General features: G+C 53.7%; 1 protein-coding gene across 2 annotated transcripts; it reads left to right on the top strand.

The window, feature by feature from the left end:
- Positions 1 to 1,656: 1,656 nt before the first annotated feature.
- On the top strand, positions 1,657 to 13,375 carry Cmtm3 (CKLF like MARVEL transmembrane domain containing 3). Of its 2 annotated transcripts, XM_045146885.1 has the most exons (6): positions 1,657 to 1,762; positions 2,102 to 2,315; positions 7,771 to 7,926; positions 8,769 to 8,864; positions 9,209 to 9,329; positions 12,223 to 13,375. In XM_045146885.1, the coding sequence occupies exons 2-6, from the start codon at positions 2,169 to 2,171 to the stop codon at positions 12,255 to 12,257; spliced, it is 555 nt and encodes a 184-aa protein (XP_045002820.1). In that variant the 5' UTR covers positions 1,657 to 1,762; positions 2,102 to 2,168; the 3' UTR covers positions 12,258 to 13,375. The 2 variants fall into 2 exon arrangements, with proteins under 2 accessions (XP_045002820.1, XP_045002826.1); XM_045146891.1 differs by lacking the exons at positions 1,657 to 1,762; positions 8,769 to 8,864 and having other exon boundaries at positions 2,053 to 2,315.
- Positions 13,376 to 13,590: the final 215 nt, after the last annotated feature.

Raw genomic sequence — 13,590 nt, 5'->3', positions numbered from 1 at the left:
AGCTCGTAACTTAGGTCTCCAGCCACCTGGCTGGAGGAGGTGTTACTGGGGGCAGATCCTGGGGTCCAGCCCAAAGGTGTGATTGGGAGCAAATCTGAAGTCCGGTGTAGCACTTTGCAGAGAGGTGTGAACTCTAGCCAGGTCTTTGCTGCTTGTTGTCTTTTGGTGTTTGCTGACTGCTGGTGTCTCTCTCTGCTTGGATTTATGAAAAGGAGCTAGCTTCTTCTGCCATTTGTGGAATTTCCTTTGCATCTTCAAACTGAAATAAACACCGTTCCTCCCCCAAACAGTGTCTGTTCTGGATGTTCATCCAGCAGCAGGGAATGACTACTACAGTACTACAGCTAGCGTGTGGCAGGAGCGAGCACAGTTCGTTCTTGAACAGCTACGTGTGCGAGTCCACGCGTTGATCCACTCGGGAGGCAGAGGCAGGAGATTGCTGTGAGTGAGACCCTGCCTCGGAAAAAAAAATAGAGAAGTGAAGCTAAGAAGATGGTTCTGCCAGGCGTGGTGGCACACACCTTTCATCCCAGCACGCGGGAGGCAGAGGTAGGAGGACCGCCATGAGTTCGAGGCCACCTTAAGACTACATAGTGGATTCCAGGTCAGCCTGGGCTAGAGTGAGACCCTACCTCGAAAAACCAAAAAAAAAAAAAAAAAAAGAGGAAGAAGAAGATGGTTCTGCAGTTAAAGGAACTCGCTCGCAAAGCCTGTCAGCTTGGGTTTAATTCCCAAACTGCCCATGTAAGCAGGATGCAAAAAGTGATGTAAGCGTCTGGTGTAAGCATGCACACACACACACACACACACACACACACACGCAAATTTTTAAAAAAATGTAAGGGACTGGAGAGATGGTTCGGCAGTTAAGACACTTGCCTGCAAAGCCTAAGAACCCAGGTTCAATTCCCAAGAACCCAGGTAAGCCAGATGCACAGGGTGACAGCATGCGTCTTGAGTTCTGGAGTATGTCTGCAGTGCCTAGAGGCCCTGGTGTGCCCATTCGCGCTCTCTCTCTCTCTACCTGCCTTTCTCTATATATCTAATAAATAAAAACAAAATATTTTAAATTAAAAAAAATTGCAAGGCCAGTGATACTCAGTAGGGACAAGGCTGGAGAGGACTGGCAGGCTTATATCTTGTCCCTACCAGACCCTGTACAAGAAGGAAAGCTGAGATTGTTTTGTTTGGGGGAGGGAGTGGTGGAAATGACCGCATTGATGATTCAAGCGGCTCTGGCTGACAAGGAAGCAGCAGAGGCTTCTTAAAGAGCCCCCACTCACACCAGTTTAAGGGGAAGGACTGTGGGATGCAATGGTGCTAAGAAATAGGCAGAAACTAGACAAAACTTGAGGGGCAAAAGGCAGCTGGGCTTCAGCGATGGGCTGGTAGTGAGTGAGGGTACAGGAGGTCAGGGTCCACCGTCAGGTCTCTGACTAGTCGGGCACAGAGTGACAGTGTCCTTCGCAAGAGGCCCTGGGCCCGTGGAAATGTAACCGGTTGTGGTCATATTGGATTCTAGGCGCATGAGGCATGAGGGTGGCCAGGAAAAGCGGGAGGGAAACTCGGAGCCGAGCCGAGAGGAGGAGGGCATGGAGCGGTCATTGACGGGGCGGTCCGAGCCGGGGTCTCTGCAGGGCCGAAGTCCAGGTCCAGCTCCGGGACGGAGAATGGCAGCTATCCCCCGGGCAGGGACAGATGGGCGGCGCTCCGACGGGCTTCTCAGGAACGGAATATGGGGGTCGGCCTGATCAGGACAGCGGTGAGGGGAGAAGGGGTGCACCCACGGGGAGGCAGGGGTCTGGGGTAGGCGAGGAATGGGCGGGCCCGTGTCTGAGGAGATTAGGGGTCCGGGGATGGGAGGCACTGGGGGTGGGGTCCGAAGGGGCGGGGGAAGGGGGAGGATGGACGAGGGGGGCGGGACGGAGACGGAGGCGGGGTCCTAAAGAGTAGAAGGGTGAGGTGGGGATGGGGCGGGGAGCGAGGGCATGGGCGGGGCAGAGTCCGAGGGGACAGTGGGGGCGGGGGGTGGGCGGAGCGGGGAGGGGGGATGCTCCCCGAGCCCAGCCAGCCACACTCTACTTTTTCTCCTTCCGCACAGCCTGGTTTCCGTTTCCCTCCTGGGCGCAGGGTGAGAGGCCCGGAGGCCTCAGCCCAGCGTCACCGTCATGTGGCCCCCAGACCCGGAGGCCGAGCCAGACCCCGAACCCGCCGCAGGCTCCCGGCGTGGAGGGGCGCTGCCCGGGCTCCGCGCCCTGCTGCCCGCGCGCGCCTTCCTCTGCTCGCTCAAAGGCCGCCTCCTGCTGGCCGAGTCGGTGAGTGCATGACCCCCGCGGGGACCCCAAGACCCCGCCGGGCACCCCTCCGAGACACCCGCCGGACAACCCCCAGAGACCCCCACCGGACTCCCGAGATCCCCGCCGGGAAACCCGCCGGGAAAACCCCCGAGAACCCCGCCGGGCATCCCTCTGAGATCCCTTCAAGGCACTCCGAGAACCCCTCCGGGTACCCCCCGAGATCCCCGCCGGGAACCCCTCCCCGAGACCCCCTCCGGGCACCAACCCCCCGAGATCCCGTCGAGCACCCCCCCAGATCCCCGCCGGGTTCCCCGAGACCCTCACCGGGCCCCCCGACCCCCTTGGCTCCCCGCCCGCGGCCCTGCGCCGCGCTCCTCTTGCTCCCCGCCACGTCGGGCGTCTTCCCGCGTTCTCCAGCCCGCGAAGAGGCCCGAGGACTCGGATGAGAACCGGGTCCGAGCGCCGGGTGACCCCGGGCGCTGTGTCCTCTCCGGCCTCCCTCGCGGGTGTCCCGCTTCACCCACCACCACCCCGCCGCCCCTGCCCGGCCGGACATCCAGGACCCCCGGCCGCGGGCAGTGTCCCGGCGCCGGGAGAGCCAGTGGGGACGGTCCGCCAACCCCGCACCCCCCGGGAATGGGCGCGGGCGCCACTGGATAGCGAGCCAGCTGGGTGACTTCATCTCCCCCTCCTTCCGCCCTCGCTGCGCTCCTTCCTCCTCCTCGCCGGTCCCTTTCTTTGTCCTCCTGACTCTGGTGTACCTCCCGCACTGTTTCTAGTGGGGCGGGGACTGGCCTAGGGTATCCGGAGATTGGGGGTGGTGTACAGGCAGATGGGTAATGGAAGGAAGGGCCGGCCCTTGGGTGGCAGCCACTTGTTGCTTAGATCCCCGGGAACTTGATACTGGTCCTGTTCCCGCTTAGGGACTGGGAATGCGGGCCGAACTAACGTGCCAATAGCAGCATTTAGAGGATTTGACAGGTGACTAAGTGGAAGGGCTGGGAGGATGAGGTTGGAAGATTTCGGCCTCAGAACTTCTTCCTTATACCCCAGGTTGCATGGCACGGATGTTTTAGCCCCAAGGTCACCAGCTCAGGCACCAGGCAGACCAGAGCCCCCACTCCCAGGCCTGCCACCTCAGTTTCTGTCACCCTGGAGATCTCTCAGGGTGGGAAACCTTGAATCCACCATCCACTGAGGGGACTCCAATCCCACCCCACCCTCATGGGTAGGGAGGAGGGTCGGGGATGTCTTAGAGCAGAAAAGACATCCGTGGCCTAGTTGAGTGTCAGGCAACCAGGCCTAGGAAAATAAGGGTAAAGTATGGGCATGCAGGGTGCAGGAGAGCAGCCCAGGTCACTCCTGCTTAGGCTTCCTTTAAAAAAAAAGAAAAAAGAAAAAACAACAGGGCTGGAGAGATCGCTTAGCAGTTAAGGCTCTTGCTTGCAAAGCCCAAGGACCCAGGTTCAATTCCCCAGTACCCACGTAAGCCAGATGCTCAAGGTGGTGCATGCATCTGGAGTACGTGTGCAGTGGCTGGAGGCCCCTGGCACACCCATTCTCTCTCTCTCTCTCTCTCATCTGCCTCTTTCTTGCAAATAAATAAATAAAAATGTTAAAGGAGAAAGAGGGAGAGAGAATGGGCACACCAGGGCCTCTCGCTGCTGTAACGAAATCCTGAGCATTGGCTACTTTGTATATATCTGGTTTTATGTGGGTACTGGGGAATTGAACCTAAGTTGTCAGGCTTTGCAGCAAGCGCCTTAACCACCGGGCCTTCTCTCCAGCCTTTGGCTTTATGTCTCTACTTCTGTGCATGTAAGTGGGGAAGTTGACAGAAAGGGAGGAAATGGTCTCCAGGAACTGGGGAATGAGGAAACAGGAATCAAGATGGGGGAATCCCCAGTATGAGGCTTGGGTGGAGGGTGAATGAAGGGAGGAAGGGGAGGGACACAAGAGCAGCCTTTGGCAAGGAAGTACTGTAGGAGCTATCTGGGGAAAGGGTGGTCATGGTCTGGTGGCCCCAACCTGATGGTCCCCTCAGCCTTTGTTTCCTGTATGTCCAAGGGGCACTCATCTATTTCCATGGCCACATTCAGGGAAGGGGTGGGAGTCCCTGGGTTCCTTGCAGTTCGTTTGTCTGAAGCAGCCACAATGCGTCTGGATTGTCCCCATGGGGCTATCAGCCGTGGACAGGCTCAGACCCAGCCACAGTAACAGCAGATGGGGGAGGGGGAGGAAGGCCTCCCGTTCCCTGCGTACACATTTTCGGACCTGTTAGCTAGGGGCCGCTGATGTCCTTATTTTAAAGATCAGCTGTAAGGGGCAACTGGCATATGGGTGGTGAGAGAAGAGATCCTCAGAAACATTAGCAGGCACTGGGTAGCAGGAACCAACATCCTCATCAGCTTGGTTCTCCCGGCTTCTCACATGCTCCACAAGACAAACCAGTGCCTCAGCATCCTCCACACTCTTGTAGGTGTGGCAGGCCTTTCTTTCTTTCTTTCTTTCGTTCTTTCCTTTTCTTTCTTTTCTTTTTTGAGGTAGGGTCTCACTCTGGCCCAGGCTGACCTGGAATTCACTATGTGGTCTCAGGGTGGCCTCGAACTCTCAGCAATCCTCCTACTTCTGCCTCCCGAGTGCTGGGATTAAAGGCATGCGCCACCACGCCCGGCTCGTCTTTTTTCTTTTTTTTTAAATTAGCTAATTTGAGCAAGAGAGAGAAGCACTAAACAAGTCCAGACGCCAGACGGATACACCACCTTGTCCATCTGGCTTTACATGGGTACTGGGGAATTGAACGCTGGCTTGGTAGGCTTTGCAGGCAAGCACTGCTGAGCCATCTCCCCAATCCCCCCGCTCCCGCCTTTTCTTGTTTTTTTGAGGTAGGGTCTCACTCCAGCCCAGGCTGACCTGGAATTCACTGCGTAGTTCTTGGCTGGCCTCAAACTTTCATTGATCTTCCTACCTCTGGTGAGATTAAAGACGTGAGCCCTTTCTTTTTGGAAGCAGGGTCTTGCTATAGCCCCGGCTGACCTGGAATGAACTCTAACTCTGTAACCCAGGCTGGATCTCATGGCAGCCCTCCTCCCGCAGTCTCCTCAGTGCTGAGATTAAAGGAGTGTGTCAGCACACCCAGCTGACCAGACTTCTTGTAGGCCCAGTGTGTGGCTAGCCCCGCCTTTCATGCTGTTCCAGTGGTGCCACAGGGCCCTGGTGTGATGCTCACGTACCCTCTCCTAGGTAGTGTTTGCTTTTAGAGACTGCATCTCATGTATCCCAAGGTGACCCCAAACTGGTTATGTAGCAGAGGATGACCTGGAACTTCTGATCCTCCTCTGCCACCTCCGCAGTTCTGGCACCAGCACTGGGCCTGGTTCATGCACTGCTGGGGATTAAACTCAGGGCTCCGTGCAGACTAGGCAAGCACTCTACCGACGCCGGTACCTTCAGCCTCCCGATCGCTTTTTCTTGTCAAGGCTTACAAATATACAAAAGGGCCGGAAGATTTGTAACAACACCCATGCATCCACCACCTAGACCGTGCAGTGGCTGACGCTGTGCCGTTTGTCACTGAAGTGTCCATCGATCTTCTTTATGCTTTGACGTATTCACAAACGCAGACATAAGTATTTTTCATTGCAAACCATTTCAGCTTGTATACCAATAACTGAAACTCAAGATTTGGTTTTTTGTTTTTCAGGCAGAATTTATAAATGAAAAGCACATCTTAGGTGTTGGGTGTCACTTCTTTATGTGTGTGGTGTGCGTGCATGTTTGAATGTGAGCGGACGGACATACCTGCGTACATGGGTGCTTGTGTGTGCACATGCACCTGAGTGTGAAGGCCAAGAGGTCAACGACAGTGTCTTCCTTAGTTGCTGTTCACCTTATTCTTTGGGACAGACTCTTGAACCTGGAACTCGCTGATTTGGCTAGACTTGCTGGTAAGCCTGAGATCCTTCTGTCTCTGCTTCTCCAGCTCTGAAATGACAGGCTCTCACCGCCACACCCAGCATTTTACGTGGGTACTGGGGATCCATACTTGGGATCTTGCATGCAGCAAGCATTTTGCACATCAAGCCATATGTGTGACCTTTAAAATGAGGAAGCAGTTGTTTGTAGTTTGGTAGGGTTTATTTTTGTTGTTGTTGTTGTTTGTTTGTTTGTTTTGGTTTTTTTGAGGTAGGGTCTCACTCTAGTCCAGGCTGACCTGGAATTCACTCTGTATTCTCAGGATGGCCTCAAACTCATGGTGATCCTCCTATCTCTGCCTCCCAGTTCTGGGATTAAAGGCGTGCGCCACCAACGACGTCGGCTTCCTTTCCTTCTTTTTTTTTTTTTTTTTTGTGGTTTTTCGAGGTAGGGTCTTACCCTAGCCCAGGCTGGCCTAGAATTCACTATGGAGACTCAGGGTGGCCTCAAACTCACAGCAATCCTCCTACCTCTGCCTCCTGAGTGCTGGGATTAAAGGTGTGCGCCACCACGCCCGGCCTCCTTCTTTTTTTTGAGGTAGGGTCTCACTCTGGCCCAGCCTGGGAGCCACCATGCCCGGTTTGTTTGTAGTGTTTTGAGTGTGTTCTGTGTATGTGAGTCAGGTGTGTGCATGCCACTATTTGCCTGCCACCTCATTTGAGGCAGGGGCTTGTTCGTTGCTCTGCATACCAAGCTAAGTGGCCCGTGTTTCTGGGGATTCTCCTGTCCCGACCTCCCATCTCACCCTACGTGTGCTACTGTGTCCAGCTTTACGTGGGGCTAGTGATTAAACTCATGTCCCCACGCTTATGTGGGAAGCATGGTACCCACTGAGCCATCTCCCCACACCCACACCCTTTTGAAAAAAAATTTAATTGTTTTATTTATTTATTAGATACAGAGGGACAGAGGGAGAGAGAGAGAGAATGGGCATGCCAGGGCCTCTGGCTATTGCAAATGAACTCCAGATGCGTGTGCCACAATATGCATCTGGCTAATGTGAGACCTGGAGAATCAAACCTTGAGTCCTTAGGCTATGCAGGCAAGCGCCTTAACTGCTAAGCCATCTCTCCAGCCCCCCCGCTCCCTTCTTGAGACAGGATTTTATGTAGCCCAGGCTGGCCTCGAACTATGTAGTCGCAGATGACCCTGAACACCAGCTTTGAAACTGTTAGTTCTGCAGTGCTAGGGATCAAGCTCAGAACTGCATGCACGCTAGGCAGGCACTCTACAACCGAGCTATGTGTGTAGTGGGTACTTTTTGAAAGGTGACGTTTTGAAAGCAGTTGCTGTTTAGCTGTGGCTTGCCCCTGGTGGGTACTGGTTCGATGCCACAGTCAGTAGGGGAATGGGCAGCGCAGTCCTTCGAGGTAGCCTGCTAAGAAGGCTGGGGTTCAAGCTAAGGGTCCTAGCAGGGGCTGTGCATGGGATTGGGACTTGGAGCCCTGTCCGGGACTGGAGGCAGTAAGACGATCTGACTTGTCTCACTCGCTCACAGGGCCTGTCATTCATCACTTTCATCTGCTATGTGGTGTCTTCCGCATCGGCCTTCCTCACAGTGCCTCTGCTGGAGTTCCTGCTGGCCGTCTACTTCCTGTTTGCTGACGCCATGCAGCTGAATGACAAGTGGCAGGGCTTGTGCTGGCCCATGATGGTGAGGATCAGGGGAGCCAAGGTTGCCTGTCGTCATATTTATTACAGAGAGGCCGTATGAGAAATTGGACCCTGGTGGGCAGTTGGCAGTTGGCAGGGCTGTGGTAGCCGAGGACTCCTCCCCACATCCCCATGCTAGTCTTCCCCGGGCAGGTCTGTGAAGCTGGGACCCTGAAGATGGCCTCTGACCACCAGGTGGCGATGTTGCTCCCAGCAAGGCCTTGAAGGAATGCACCTTACCCTCAGGAATTCAAGCCATTTCCAGCCATGCAGGTTAACTGAGGACTTGCAGGGCTTCCCACTCCTCAGCCACTTGGCAACTGTGGCCTTGTTTGATCACCTGGGGATGCTGCAGCTCCTACGTTGGCTTTTGTTGGATGAAATGCGTCTTTGCGAAAAGGCAGCAAAGGCTAGGCTAGAACCGTGGTCTTTGGCTTTACAACTCCATCATTCTTGGGCCCATCCTGGGGAGAACTGTGCCCTCTGCATCCCCATCTTAGGGATGGATAAGCAAAGACCGAGACTATGAATGGATTGGCCACAAGTGTGTGGCCAAGCTCAGGGCCAGGTTTCCCTGGTGTGTGTGTGTGTGAGGGGGGAACAGAAGGAAACAGGTGCAAGTTTCCAATTTGTCTATGCCAAATGGGCCAAGCCACAGAGCAGGCTGCCATGTGGTGCATACGATAGGTGTCACTGGGGCAGAAGACTGCAGTGTCAGCTGCAGGGAGTGCAGGTGTGGCCAGGGGACAGGGACTTCCCAGGTGCTAGGCTGGGTGTCTCACTCCCACGCTATGCTCCACTGTGGGAGCTCAGAGCAGCATGGCCATGCCCCTCTTTTCCCAGGACTTCCTGCGCTGCGTCACCGCAGCCCTCATCTACTTCGTCATCTCCATCACTGCCGTCGCTAAATACTCCGATGGGGCTTACAAAGCAGCTGGGGTGAGCAGCTGTCCCACCCCTGAGAGGAGGTACCCAACTGTGTTCCCGTCCTCGGGCTCCAAATGCCGTCCTGGACACCCACTGACAGTGGGGCCTGAGCGGATCCTGTCCCTACCCCAGCCCTTGACTCTGTGGATCTCAGTAGAGTCCACTTGGTAGAGGTTTGCTTTGTCCAGTGGTCTGAGAGATGCCCAGCTTCCCATTACCCATCACTTAGAAGGGCTCTATCTGCCATCTGTCCTGGCTAGGGTGGTTTCTCAATGCCCACCCTCCTTGGCCAGGGACCCCGAGTTTCTGGCGATACATCTGCCCACCTTGCCCCAATGTGCCCTGCATATCCATAGGTTTTTGGCTTCTTTGCCACCATCGTGTTTGCAATTGACTTCTACCTGATCTTTAATGACGTGGCCAAGTTCCTCAAGCAAGGAGACTCTGCAGATGAGAATACAGCCCACAGGACAGAAGGTGAGTGGCCACCCCATGGGGTTTCTGCCTAGGAACCAAGCTCATCACCTTCAGGATAGCTGTAGGGACCCTGTTCTGCTTTGGGGACACCTGGCTAGTTTGAAACGTGGGAAGGCCAGGAAGTGTTTTTCCAGCTTAGCTATCATATGGCTCATAACTCTAATATAGCCATTCCTCTAGAGCCTCAGGCTTTGCAGAAGGGACAGGCTGAGGTCACACTCATGCCTCTGGCCTTGCTAAAACCACCGGATGAGTCCCCGGGGCAGCCAGCCATGTCAGGGCACCACCTGTAGACCTGGAGCTCACAGCAGCACCCACCTGGCCCGTTTCTCCTTCTGTCTTGCCTGTTGGATCTTGAGCTCTTACCTCACACAGCCCCCATGCAAGCATGGGCTTATTTGGCTTGGGTTTTCGTTGGTTGCTTGAATTGTTTTTGTTTTCAAGATTGGGTCTTATTCTGGAGCCCAGATCGGCCTGGAACTCTCTATGTAGTTCAAGCCCCCCAACTGGTGGGATTACAGGCACAAGCATCCTATCCCACATTGCTTGCCTTCTTCGTCCGGGGAAGTACAAGAGGCATCCTGGTTCCTGACTCTTATCTTTCCAGCTCAGAAAGGCCAGCAGGCCTGTTATCTGATTTTATTTTAGTCTTTTCAAGGTAGGGTCTCACTCTAGCCCAGGCTGACCTGGAATTCACTATGGAGTCTCAGGGTGGCCATGAACTCTCGGCAATCCTCCTACCTCTGCCTCCCGAGTGCTGGGATTAAAGGCGTGCGCCACCACACCCGGCATGTTTCTGATTTTAAAATAAACCAGCTGAGATTTTGAAGGCAAGCTCTCCATTTGAGACAACACAGTCATACAATAGCACATCTTGTGCTTGTGCTCAGAGCAGGGCAGAACATGTGGCGGGGGCCTTGCAAAGCCTCCCCAGGAGGTATCATAGCTGGTTTGTGGCCTCTCCTTCAGCCTTTCCTTATCATAGCTTAGGAAAGCAACAAGAATTCCTGATTTCCTGACCTAGAGGTGCTGACTGGGACAATTCCCCATCTCCCATTTCCTTGTGTTCCCCCCTACACACACACCTCCGGCTACCTTGTAGGGGCTTTAAACTAGCCCATGTAATTGTTGGATGACAGCTTGGAGACTCTGCGACTGAGTCAGTGGGATGTTTGGCTTAGTACCAAACTCAGCCCAGCCTGGTGACACCTGCTCCTCCTTGGCCCTCATGTTAATAACCGTGCTAAAGCCACGTGGTGTTGAGCACTAGGGTATATGGGCGGGTTAAGGCCTGCACTCGGGACCTCAGCAGCCCAGATCGGAGTGAGGCCCTGGAGAGTGGTGCTGGGTACAGCAGGGTACAGGCTCTCAGTGGATGGGGGCAGGAGCACATGTCAGGGAAGGCCTCCAAGTGGGATGACAGTTGTAACAAAACAATGGTCTATGGGTAGGATTGGGTCCCCTGTGTGCTAGCCAGGATGGACTGCTGAAGATGATTCTGGGAGCTGGGTCCTGACAGACGTGGAGGAGTATACAGGCAGTGGAAGGAGAGGACCACAGGATAGTGAGCAGATACTTGCATCTGGGCCAAGATCCTTCTCTACAAGCAGGCCACAGTGCTGTGACTGAACAAGGCAGCTCTCAGGGGCCTGGCCTTAGACTTGAGATTTTTCCTATTGAGTACCAGATGTCCAAGGTAGTATTCAGCTGGTTGAGTTTAGTTACCACTAGCTTCCCTTGGGAAGCTCTAAAACCCAGATACTCCAGAAAGAAAACAAAACACTATCCTCCCATTCTGGTGTAAACATAAGGTTAATTGCTTCTAGATATTGTCCTCAGCCCTTTAGGACCTGCAGCATATTTCAAGCAGCCAGCCCAATGGTCTGTGTGAATGCCCTTAGAAACATGCATTTTGAACATTCTGTTTTTAATATTTGGAGAAATACACATAGACTTGAATCAGTTGGTTTTGCAATAAAAGTATTCCTAGCCTATATGTTAGATGTGAATATAGTGAACTCTAGTCTTACCTGTGCAGTCCTGGTTCAAAAGTGAGGGGAAGATTAGAGGGTTTCTCCCTCGTGGGGAACCCCACTGTTCTCCTGGCCCTGCTCTAAGCTCTTTCACAAGCCGGCAACAGCACAAGTATTGTCTAGGAGCCACAGGCATTTTAGGGAGGCAACAAGCATCAAAAACAGCAACCAAACCTGGGCGGGGTGGCGCACACCTTTAATCCCAGAGGCAGAGGTAGGAGGATCACTGTGAGTTCCAGGCCACCCTGACCACATAGTGAATTCCAGGGCAGCCTGGACTAAAGAGAAACCCTACCTCAAAGGAAAACAAAAACAAAAACAAAAAACACAACAACACAGCAACCAGTAATGGGTAAACAAGAATGGTGGTGCTTTGCTTTCCTTGGATGGGAGGTTCCAGAAGGCTCTACAGAAAAATCTTCAGCCTTGGGATTTCAGGAGCTTTTGTATCACCTCATTGACAGACCCTTAAAATGAGTCAACTGCATGAGTGCAATATAAAACAAAGGTATATGTACATAAACAGTTGAAACTGTAAAATGGCTTTTTATAAAAAAAGGCCTGCTGGCTTTCCAGTGTAGTTTAGTTTGGGGACAAGAAAGTAACTACCCTCACCTTTTCCTGCTCAGTTGGGGAGTGGGGATTTAGGTGTACAACCCCAACACCCTCAGGTGAGAATGGCCCTGGATCCTTGGGAATGGCATTCAGACAAGGTGAAATGCCCCATCCACCCTGTCTGTGCCCTCACTTTGCCACTGGTGGTAGTCAGCTGTGGGAGAGGCTGGGCCCAGCGCCTCCTCAGTGTTCCAAGCCCTGCTGCCCGAGCCTCAAGCCAGCGTCCTCTGTGCTTTTACTTTCAGAAGAGAATTCGAACTCCGACTCCGACTCTGACTGAAGGCCCGCCTGTGCCCGGCAGCACCTTCCCGACAGGCCTGCGGGGAGCGTGCAGGGGGTGTCCACGTGAGAGGGGGCTGCAGAGTAGGCCTCTCATGGCCTCAAGATGATGCACCTGAGCCTGGCATCCAAACCTGGCCCTGTTGGCTTAGTGCTGTTGAACTGCCATGCACGATAGGGCATCTTGAATATCCTACCTTCTCCCATTTCTGTCACAGAGATTTTGAGCCCTTTAACCCCACTATCAAAACCAAGCAGGGGACACAGCATATGGAGCCAAGTCATGTTGCGGTGCTGTGGTAGCGTGGGGCCATGTGTGTGTGTGTCACAAACAAGAACAGAGACAGAAACCATGACAGGGTGACACTCCCCTCCCCCACAGACCCTGATGGTCCGCTTCTGCGTGGGATGCTCCTGCCAGTACTTCACTGAGACTCTTCCGGTAGTCCTGCAACAGCAAGACACAACATGACAGGGTGAGCCCCAGACCTAGGGGTCCCTGTCTGCATGGCACGCTCCTGCTCATGCCATTCCTGCATTGAGTCTCCAGTAGTCTTTGCTCCCAAAGCCCCCTTCTGGTTGTGAATCAGGAAGAACCCTAACTTTGGCCTCCTGCCGTTCCTGACGTCCATGTTTGACATCTTACCCCTGGAAACCACAGGGTCTGAGACCACTTCCAAGAGGAGCCCACAGACTTGCTCACCAGGGCCAGTGGACAGTGACCAAGTCACAAGTGGCTGGCAGGCCCAGCCAAGCCCTCTTCCTGGAGGCCAAGAGTTCTGGGCCTGCTGAGGACAAGGTGTTTCCTCTGGACGCCCGGGCAGATCCACTGACCCTCCCCTCCCCCAAATGAAAGAGGAGATGGCCTTATGTGTTCACTTAAAGACTTGTACTGTGTATCTAATAGGTTTTTTGTATCTTTTTTAAAAATAATTTTTTAATACAGAAGCAGCTTAGCAAGTGGCATTGTTTATGACCCAAGAGGCCCCATGAATGAGCCAGAGTTCTGGGATGTTTTGGGCATTTGTAACCTTATTCTTCTCTTGCATGTGAATCCCTTCCCTAAAAAAAAAAAAAAAAAAAAAAAAAGCCATAATGGATTAAACCAGACAGACTACCTTCTTGGAGCATGTGTGACTACAAAGCCCTCTTCCACCCAGAGAAACAGTGTGCAGTGCCCATGTGCTTCCTATGAATGAGGGGCATCTTTTGAGTCCCAAGAGTGCTCGGTTCCAGCACCAAGGCGGCACTTATCTGCACTGGGTGCTAGGGCACAGGTAACCAGCACTGGACCTCTGTTGCTGCTCCTGTAGTCAAGGAAACGGTAAATAGCT

The sequence above is a fragment of the Jaculus jaculus genome, chromosome 1 (genome assembly GCF_020740685.1).
Source record: "Jaculus jaculus isolate mJacJac1 chromosome 1, mJacJac1.mat.Y.cur, whole genome shotgun sequence".
Taxonomy (NCBI): Eukaryota; Metazoa; Chordata; class Mammalia; order Rodentia; family Dipodidae; genus Jaculus; species Jaculus jaculus.
The sequence above is the reverse complement of the archived record's forward strand: the minus strand, read 5'-3'. Positions and strand labels throughout refer to the sequence as shown.

Excerpts from the sequence above, each read along its gene's own strand:
- Cmtm3 (XM_045146885.1), top strand. The coding sequence starts at position 2,169 with ATGTGGCCCCCAGACCCGGAGGCCGAGCCAGACCCCGAACCCGCCGCA. Across the intron at positions 2,316-7,770 it reads GCCTCCTGCTGGCCGAGTCG|GGCCTGTCATTCATCACTTT; the intron begins GTGAGTGCATGA and ends ACTCGCTCACAG. Across the intron at positions 7,927-8,768 it reads GCTTGTGCTGGCCCATGATG|GACTTCCTGCGCTGCGTCAC; the intron begins GTGAGGATCAGG and ends CTCTTTTCCCAG.